Source organism: Coregonus clupeaformis, chromosome 8 (genome assembly GCF_020615455.1).
Source record: "Coregonus clupeaformis isolate EN_2021a chromosome 8, ASM2061545v1, whole genome shotgun sequence".
NCBI lineage: Eukaryota > Metazoa > Chordata > Actinopteri > Salmoniformes > Salmonidae > Coregonus > Coregonus clupeaformis.
In genome coordinates, this window is record NC_059199.1 from 55,838,709 (window position 1) to 55,849,376 (window position 10,668).

Sequence of the window (10,668 nt, forward strand, 5' to 3'; positions counted from 1 at the left end):
GATCAGCCCAGAACTACACGGCAGGACCTGGTCAATGACCTGAAGAGAGCTGGGACCACAGTGTCAAAGAAAACCATTAGTAACACACTACGCCGTCATGGATTAAAATCCTGCAGCGCACGCAAGGTCCCCCTGCTCAAGCCAGCGCATGTCCAGGCCCGTCTGAAGTTTGCCAATGACCATCTGGATGATCCAGAGGAGGAATGGGAGAAGGTCATGTGGTCTGATGAGACAAAAACAGAGCTTTTTGGTCTAAACTCCCCTCGCCGTGTTTAGAGGAAGAAGAAGGATGAGTACAACCCCAAGAACACCATCCCAACCATGAAGCATGGAGGTGGAAACATCATTCTTTGGGGATGCTTTTCTGCAAAGGGGACAGGACGACTGCACCGTATTGAGGGGAGGATGGATGGGGCCATGTATCGCGAGATCTTGGCCAACAACCTCCTTCCCTCAGTAAGAGCACTGAAGATGGGTTGTGGCTGGGTCTTCCAGCATGACAACGACCCGAAACACACAGCCAGGGCAACTAAGGAGTGGCTCCATAAGAAGCATCTCAAGGTCCTGGAGTGGCCTAGCCAGTCTCCAGACCTGAACCCAATAGAAAATCTTTGGAGGGAGCTGAAAGTCCGTATTGCCCAGCGACAGCCCCGAAACCTGAAGGATCTGGAGGTCTGTATGGAGGAGTGGGCCAAAATCCCTGCTGCAGTGTGTGCAAACCTGGTCAAGACCTACAGGAAACGTATGATCTCTGTAATTGCAAACAAAGGTTTCTGTACCAAATATTAAGTTCTGCTTTTCTGATGTATCAAATACTTATGTCATGCAATAAAATGCAAATTAATTACTTAAAAATCATACAATGTGATTTTCTGGATTTTTTTTTAGATTCCGTCTCTCACAGTTTAAGTGTACCTATGATAAACATTAGACCTCTACATGCTTTGTAAGTAGGAAAACCTGCTAAATTGGCAGTGTATCAAATACTTGTTCTCCCACTGTATATTTATATTTTTCTTCAGTGAGACTATGCCCTATTTCCTCTAAAATTAAATGGTTAAATTGCTAGTCTAGGCATTTACAGTTCATAGACCTAGCCAGACCAGTCAATATTAACCCCTATCTGAGGGTTTATCTGAAGATAGAAAACTAGCCATAGTGTTTGATGTATGTGATATGGGATTTCCTTGTAGGTTTAAGTTGAGTAAAGTATTTTTCTTCCTCTTCCTCCTACTAGCCCCCAACTCCTCCTCTTCTCCTCCTTCTCCTTCCTTCTATTCCAACCCCTCTTCTCCCTCTTTCTCCACATGCTCTCCCTTTCCACCTTCCCTTCCTCATCCTCCTCCTCCATCTTTCCTGGCTGGTGTTCAATTTCACAGTTGGGGGAGCGGGGAATGAGGGGTGGGAGGTCAGTGTGTGTGTGTTTGTGGGGGGGCTCATAATTGTATCTTTCTGCTGATTTCAGAGGAACAGAACGTGGTGTTAAAAGCATGGACCATAATTGTTCTTCTCGCTCTCGCTATGATAAAAATTACAGACCTCTACATGCTTTGTAAGTAGGAAAACCTGCAAAAGCGGCAGTGTATCAAATACTTGTTCTCCCCACTGTACCAGTCATATCCTTTCAAATTAGTGAAGGGAAGTTAACAAGTGCACACTTTAGGAGGAATGAGAGATAATTGGGACGTGGCCCAGCTACGTAAAAGCCAGTCACCCGACCTCTTCACTGTTAACCATCACATATGGACAACAAGCCCTGGCTAGTCATGTCAATCACAATGACATCACATGAGAATAAGCATGACTTTGCCCTCTGCTAGAATGGGTGACAACTGGATTATTAAGGTAAGAGTAGTCTCTAAGGTTGGAAAGGGAATGTTTTGCTGGAATTATGTTAGTGTGTATGTGTGTGCGAGTGAATCTAAAACTTAAAACACATCCACCCACCCCTACCAATCTAACCCCAGTGCTTCCTTGCATGTCGCCCCAAACCTTCCATTCTTGTCATCTTTCTATCCGCTCCTTCATCTTATCTGTGACCCAGTACCGCCATCCCTCTCTTCCTCCTTCCTCAGTGTACCAGCTCCAGTTGGCTGGCGGAGAAGGGCAGCACCCCGCTGACGTAGTAAGCTATGCCCAGGGAGAGCAGGGCGATAACCACCAGTAGTAGCAGCACCTGTAATCGAGTTAGAAATGCATCCTTTATTGTGAGTTTCACCAAAATTGAGACACCAGGTTATATACAGAATGGTCATTTGAAGACACCTATTGGCTACATCTGGCAACTGCAATCGTGTTTTACTTTTACGGTGTAACTTCCTGTATCTGGCAAATATTCCATGCTATGCAGGAGATGCCTAACTTAATCAATCCGACAAACAACGTTTGCACGTCATGTCACAGAACAAAAGTCCAATCTCCTTAGTGCTTCATTCAACAACTTGCACTTGCATCTGTGAAGATGCAACACGTTACATACCCTCCAGAAGCCCAGGTCCTCTACAAACTCCTGCCAGGTGGTCCTGAAACTGGACAGAACCCCCTCACTGTTCTGGAGGTTGGGGTTGAGCAGGGAGTGGCTCTCCATCGCACTGACAGGGAGAGAAAGTAGCCCATTGTTAGCTTAAATGCCACCATGACATAACTTGATATACACTGAGTATTCCAAACATTAGGAACACCTTAATATTGAGTTGCACCCCATGTTGCCCTCAGAACAGCCTCAATTCATCGGTGCATGGACTCTACATGGCGTCGAAAGCGTTCCAAAGGGATGCTGGCCCATGTTGACTCCAATGCTTCACACAGTTGTGTCAAGTTGTCTGGATGTCCTTTGGGTGTTGGACCATTCTTGATACACATGGGAAACTGTTGAGCAAGAAACACCCAGCAGTGTTGCAGTTCTTGACACAAACCAATACGCCTGGCACCTACTACCATACCCTGTTCAAAGGCAATTAAAACCTTTGTCTTGCCCATTCACCCTCTGAATGGTACACATAAATAATCCATGTCTCAATTGTCTCATGGCTTAGAAAGCCTTCATTAACCTTCATCTATACTGACTGAAGTGGATTTACCAAGTGATATCAATAAGGGACAATAGCTTCCACGTAGTCTGTCATGGAAAGAGCAGGTGTTCTTAATATTTTGCATACTCAGTGTATTTCGATACGATCTAGATCCTGTAGATAGGAGTGGCTTTCCATCCCACTGAGGGGGGGAAAGGGGGGGGGGGAAGGGGGGGAGATGGTGGTAAATGAAATAGACAGTGATGGAGGAGCGGATAGAGACATTGAAAATAGGTTTGAATATCATTACATAGTGATGCAAATTCAATCATATTTTATATTCTGTACTTCTGTTGTTTTCTCTCGCCCCCTCTTGTGAGTGTTCGAAAATCGGAACTTCACACACAACACAATAATTACCTCCTGTGGAACCCTTTCACCTCATGCTCCGCTGTCCCCCCCCTCTCCTCCTCCCTCACCTCTCGCTCTCAGCCATCTGCATGGTCTCCAGTTTGGAGTGGGCTCCTCTGTTGAATCCTTTAACTTCCTGCTCCTCCAGGCCCTCCAGCAGACGGATAGCGTCCTTATTCACCCCGCGCCTCTTGGCCAGTACCAGTGGAGTTGACCCGTTGTGGTTACTGAGAAAACCAAAGAGAACGTTTGGATGTTAGATTGTGAAGAGGTGCTGGTGCTTCCTTCACATGTTAAGCCTACTTTTACCATCCTGCATCAGTCCATGGACCATGTAGTAGAAACGGGATAAATTAAAATAATGTTCAGGATGGCAATTACCCTGAATAATGGGGGGGGGGGGGTTGTTACATTTGCTAGTTTAATGCGTCTTGGGTGGTCCATGATAATGCACCTTTTGTCAGAGTGTAGGCTGTCACTAAGGCTCTGAACCATTCCAACACTAGCTTTACCCCTCTCTCCATCCCTTTCTCACCAGATGTATATCTAGACATGAGCCACTCTCAGCATTCAAGCACTCTAAAAAAGGCACTGTCACTAGCCCTCACTCCAACCCCCAGCCCCTCTCTCACCAGATATCTATCTTGAGGCCGTTGGACACCAGGAACTGGATGGTATCCACGTGTCCACAGAGGTGCAGGGCTGTGTTACCCTGGTAGTCTGTAGCCAGGAGGTCTGCCCCAAATTTATGGAGGAACCAACAGATGTCCACGTTCCCCCTGGCAGCTGCTAGGTGCAGGCCCGTACGACCCCGGTTGTCCCGTATATTTGGGTCACAGCCCGTCTCCAGTAGCCGCTTGGCGAAAGGCAGGTCCCCGTCAATGCAGGCCTGCAGTCAGGGATTTGCCTTTATTTAACCAGGTAAGTTATTGAGAACACATTCTCTACCGGGCAAATCTGTGGGAAGGTCAACCTGAGCATCCACAAATAAAGTTTTAATTTCATTAGCCATCTAACATGCATAACATTTTTTAGGAAAGGTTTTTGTAAAACATGCATCTTACATCGGATCATCTTAAAACCTTTCTCTGTAAAGCTAACTTTCATCAAGGTTTTACATTGTCTATATTTACATTGTCAGTATCCTTTTTCAGCGTTATGATATCTGTAACATCTATAACGTTGTGAATGTGATGGATAATAATGTATCATATCTTAGCTTCAGAAGCTTGTGCATTCACCACATTAAGTGTGCTTCTTCTGGGATGTATTCTTTAGACTTATACAAAAGCAAATGATGATATCTTGAAAATGATGTGTTTGATCTAAGATTTTTCCTGGGAAATATATTCTGAAATGCATTTGTCATACATGGCAGTACTATTTAGCTTCAGAAGCTTGTGCATTCACCACATTAAGTGTGCTTCTTCTGGGATGTATTCTTTAGACTTATACAAAAGCAATTGATGATATCTTGAAAATGATGTGTTTGATCTAAGATTTTTCCTGGGAAATATATTCTGAAATGCATTTGTCATACATGGCAGTACTATTTAGATAGAAAGATGAGAAGAGTGTTTATCAACAATCTGTAAATAGTCCTGGAGTGTTTTTTTTTTTTCTTCAAATGAAAGCCCCCCCAAAATATACTGACAGTGCTCCAGTGTCCAGAAAAGTGGGTTGGCAGTATAGGCAAGCGTTGGGCGGTATCCAGATTTTCATACCATCATACCGTTTCTGTACCATACCGGGGTATGTGGTATTACCGAATGTGGGCACTTTTTCAAATTTGTTTTATAATAATCATATATATACACTGAACAAAAATATAAACGCAACATGTAAAGTGTTTGTCCCATGTTTCATGAGCTGAAATAAAAGATCCCAATTTTCCATATGCACAAAAAGCTTATTTCTCTGATTTTGTGCACAAATGTGTTTACATCCCTGTTAGTGAACATTTCTAATTTGCTAAGATAATCCATCCACCTGACAGGTGTGGCATATCAAGAAGGTGATTTAACAGCATGATCATTACACAGGTGCACCTTGTGCTGGGGACAATAAAAGGCCACTAAAATGTGCAGTTTTGTCACACAACACAAGTTTTAAGGGAGCGTGCAATTGGTATGCTGACTGCAGAAATGTCCACCAGAGCTGTTGCCAGAGAATGTAATGTTAATTTCTCTACCATAAGCTGCCTCAACGTCGTTTTAGAGAATTTGGCAGTACGTCCAACTGGCCTCACAACCACAGACCATATGTAACCACGCCAGCCCAATTTCTGAACAAACTGTCAGACACCGTCCCAGAGAAGCTCATCTGCGTGCTCATCGTCCTCACCAGGATCTGACTGCAGTTCGGCTTCGTAAATTGACTTCAGTGGCCAAATGCTCACCTTTGATGGCCACTGGAACGCTGGAGAAGTGTGGTCTTCACGGATTAATCCCGGTTTCAACCGTACCGGGCAGATGGCAGACAGCGTGTATGGCATTGTGTGGGCGAGTGGTTTGCTTATGTCAACATTGTGAACAGAGTGGCCCATGGTGGGGTTATTGTATGGGCAGGCATAAGCTACGGATAATGAACACAGTTGCATTTTATCAATGGCAATTTGAATGCACAGAAATACCGTGATGAGATCCTGAGGCCCATTGTCGTGCCATTCATCCGCCACCATCACCTCATGTTTCAGCATGATAATGCACGGCCCCATGTCGCAAGGATCTGTACACAATTCCTGGAAGCTGAAGCTGTCCCAGTTCTTCCATGGCCTGCATACTCACCAGACATGTCACCCATTGAGCATGTTTGGGATGCTCTGGATCGACGTGTACAACAGCGTGTTCCAGTTCCCGCCAATATCCAGCAACTTCACACAGCCATTGAAAAGGAGTGGGACAACATTCATCAGCCTGATCAACTCTATGCAAAGGAGATATGTCATATTGCATGAGGCAAATGGTGGTCACACCAGATACTGACTGGTTTTCTGATCCATGCCGCTACTTTTTTTTAAAGGTATCTAAAGACCAACAGATGCATATCTGTATTCCCAGTCATGTGAAATCCATAGATTAGTGCCTAATAAATGTATTTAAATTGACTGATTTCCTTATATGAACTGTAACTCAGTAAAATCTTTAAATTGTTGCATGTTGCGTTTTATTTTTGTTCAGTGTATTTATTTATTTATTTTTGGGGGACACACAAAACAATTTAGGCAACATGCATCTTGATCCAGGAGGGGATTGAATGTCTGTGCTGTAACCAATAAGCTTGATCTTGACATCTCGACACTTAGCTAGCAAGTTAGCCAACCAAATACATAGCTGGAGCCCTGAGCTGGATAGAATTTATTTGACAAATCTTAGATTTCTTATAGTTTCGAAATATACAGTTTAAACCGTATACCGCGGGCCAGTATGAAAATAAAATCTATGCACTCACTAACTGTAAGTCGCTCTGGATAAGAGCGTCTGCTAAATGACTAAAATTTAAAATGTATCGCCCAAGCCTAGTATAGGCACATGTATATTGTCTAATTTGCATAATATGTTACAATATTTCAGAAGAATTGTAATACAAGAAAATAGTATATTTGTGTCTACATTCAACTACTATTCAGGCTACCTGTAATTATGCAATCCTAAGGTACTATGCCTTCTGCTAACATTTTAAAAACAAATGTGTTATGATAGATTTTGATCAAGACATCTTTAAGATTCTTATGTTTTTTTCAGACTCATAATGGAGGGTGTAACATCCATAAGTCATTTTTGCTCCCTAAAGTAATCATGGAAATCTTTTTAAATTATAGTTTTTGTGTTCACCCAAGCCTTTCCTTCAAAATGGCTATCCATGTTTTGACCTAAGACTTACAAACTACTTCTATAACGCTTATTATTTTCTTTATTTCTCCAACATGCCAATATTTAGAAGTCCGCTTTTTTGGGGTTTAGACTCCCCCCAAGGGGTACTATAGACACACACATCAAAAGTTTAATTTCTATTTTGTTTGTCCATTCTGTGAGACATTAAAGTTGTGATTTTGCATGCAAATGTAATGTCCATAACGTTGGAATCGCCCTACTACAATAACGAACCGGGATGAGTTAGATTAATAATAGTCAATTGATGGTGTCTGTATCGATTCAGAAAATTTGGGAATTGAACATTTAAAACCCCCAATTTAGTGATATTTTTCATCCCAATTTAAGAGATATTTTCCATTGCTGGACAGAGATAGAAATTGAGATTATTTATTTTGATTCAAAGTATGTGTAGCTTTTCCGCCCCACAACAGATAAAAAAGCATGTGTGTATTTCGCACGCACACCTTTTATTGAATTTTGCTGGTAAAAAAAAAGAAGATTTTTCAGTTTATAAAACAACAACTTTGATTAGGCTAATCGATATAACAACCCTAGCAACCATCAACTTCAAAGACTGGGGGCGTATTCATTAGTGCACACCGTAGCTAAATGTTTTGCAACCGAAAAGGTTTTGCAACAGAAGCAAGAGTTTCTTATTGGACTAATTCAGGTAGCTAGGTCCCTCCCCGTTTTGTCCCGTTTGCGTCAGTTTGGTTCCAAGTGAATACACTGTTGCCCAATCCCAAATCGACCCTACACCCTATGCAGGTGCGGAGATCTGAGAGGATTTGACAGGTTTAAGCAGCATGGTGAAACTTCCACTTTTGCAGTGAGCAAGTGGATCTATTACCATATTGTTTACTCCTGTCAAATCCTCTCGGGTCTCCACAAGTGCATAAGGTGTCGGGTCTAGGGGTCGATTTGGGATTGGCCCCCTTGTGTTGGACTATACCTGCAGCAGGGGAACGGAGGTCTGCGATGAGTCGTTAATGAAGACATAGGACATGTCCGAGTGGGTGTCAGAAAATTCCAGCGTACCTGAAGAGGGAGAGGGGGGAGAGGGACGGTAGTGGGGAGAAGGGTGAGGGGGGAAAGAGAGACGGAGGGGAGGGAAGGAAGGAAGGAGTGGGGGAGGGAGGAAAGGGGAAGGGAAAGAGGAGAGAAGAAAGGGATGGACAGAGGGAATGAGATATTGAGACAGGAATGTTTTATTTGTTAGGCCTCTGTAGAGTGTTGGGCCAGTAACCAAAAGGTAACTGGTTCGAATCCCCAAGCCGGCAATGTGGAAAAATCTGCCGATCTGCCCTTGAGCAAGGCAGTTAACTTCCCCAACAACAACAACAACTGGTTCCGGGCGCCGATGACGCACTGGTGTCAGATTACTGCAGCACCCCGCACCTCTCTGATTCAGCTAGGTTAGCTAGCTGTCTTGGCAAGAGAAAATCAAAAGCTAACGTTATGTTAACTTGCCTTGACGTTAGCTAAGCTAGCTAGCTAGCGTTAGCTGGTTGCTGTTCAGATGTTTATGTAACACAGCTAGTTATCTTACTAGCTAGTAGGCACATTGTTATTATACAAACACATACATATCTACAAAATACGGTAGCTAGCTAACGTTATTGACATCGAATCGTTTCATGATCCAACATACCCAGCTAGCTAGCTAGTTAGTACCAAACGAATGCTATCTAGCTAACACACTCGTAATAACGTGACAACAAGCATTTATCGAGCTTATTCAGTTGTTAGTGATGTTAGCTAGTTACCTGTTTAGGTGTTCCAAATCAGAGGAGAAAATCAAAATACGCTTTTCTACTAAGCAGTGTGTTGTGGTGGATGCTGAACCAGCAGTGATTTTACAACAGCTCAGTGCAAACTGGGTTCCTCTATGGGTGTAATCATTACACCAATTCTGTTGCAAAACGTTTTGCAATAGAAATCGTTTTCTCCGATGCCAAACGCAAATGAGAGTTTCTATTGGACAAATTCAGGTAGGTCCCTCCCTGTTTCGATCCGTTGCTGCGTTTGCTTCCGTTTGGTTCCTAAACGGTAAATGGTTTCTGTAATGAATACACCCCTGCTTTGCGGCAGAGGAAGGATCGTTCTCTCAGAATCTGATCTATCAGTAAATCTGCATTTCCAGTAGGCTTAAATATACAAGTTATTACTGTGGAAAGATAAATTAATATACAAATCAGTTTACCTAGCCAGATATGTCCAGCCATATAATGCATTATGGAATTCAACATAAAAACTCATCCATTTTGTAGTCATTTAGCAGACTCTCGTATCCAGAGCGATTTACAGTAATGAGTGCATACTGCAAAACATTTTACTACTTTTTCCCCCTGTACTGGTTCGCCGTGGGTATCGAACCCAAAACCCTGGTGTTGCTCTATCAACTGAGCCACAGGGGATCCTATGTTTCAATGTGTAATTGATGTTATATATCATTTTTTTCAAAGTAGCCCTGCTAAACACCTGAAGGCTGTATGATTCATTTACAATTTTGGTCAAGAATGATAGGTTTTGACAAACACACTACAGAAAAAAATACAAAAATAAAAACAAGAAAATTGTCTTACCTGATGCAATGACCCCATCCAGTGGCAGTCTTAAAAGGCTGCATTTACAAAGGCATCACAATTCTGTTCTTTTTCCACGAATTGGTATTTTGACAATAACTGAGGAAAAGTGCAGAATTGGTCTGCCTGTGTAAACGCAGCTAAATGTTCCCCAATCCAAGAGTGGTTTAAAACAATTGATGATGTTGCGTTTGTCAGGTGGTTGACAATCAAATGACTGCTGTGGCTTTCCACGGAAAAGATGAAGACAACAAAATAAATGTGTTATCACCTAAGTGTTATACTTTAATGTTGTCTTGTTAATAAGCACACAGCACTTTCTGTGTTGAGTAACTACTAGGTTAGGTATGTTGCACTCTTCAAATGTGGTAAATCAACTACATCAAACCAAATGTCCTTAATTTGGACCCTTTTACACATACAGTAGTCTAGATCTGTATAGGTGGTATATAATTTAGTTTAAGTTCTCTCAAATAATCATAATCATCATTCTTAATTCAATCTGAATCTGTGTTAGTTTTAATACTTTTATTTCAGTGTGAACACAACTGCACCTTTTGACAATCTGTTGTATCCTCTGAGGAAAATGTAGTACATCTGCATAATCATTGTAGCTAGGCAGTTATACATTTACATTTTTAGTCATTTAGCAGACGCTCTTATCCAGAGCGACTTACAGGAGCAATTAGGGTTAAGGGCCTTGCTCAAGGGCACATCGACAGATTTTTCACCTAGTTGGCTCGGGGATTAGAACCAGCAACCTTTCGGTTACTGGCACAACGCTCT

At 42.5% G+C, this 10,668-nt stretch overlaps 1 protein-coding gene across 1 annotated transcript; it reads right to left on the reverse strand.

Moving 5' to 3' along the window:
* Positions 1 to 948: 948 nt before the first annotated feature.
* On the reverse strand, positions 949 to 9,200 carry LOC121571276 (ankyrin repeat domain-containing protein 46). Its single transcript, XM_041882650.1, has 6 exons — positions 9,064 to 9,200; positions 8,250 to 8,335; positions 4,055 to 4,311; positions 3,491 to 3,649; positions 2,480 to 2,591; positions 949 to 2,176 (listed from the first exon to the last, which is right to left on the reverse strand). Exons 2-6 carry the CDS (start codon positions 8,301 to 8,303, stop codon positions 2,072 to 2,074), a joined length of 687 nt encoding a protein of 228 aa, XP_041738584.1. The 5' UTR covers positions 8,304 to 8,335; positions 9,064 to 9,200; the 3' UTR covers positions 949 to 2,071.
* Between the last annotated feature and the right edge of the window lie 1,468 nt (positions 9,201 to 10,668).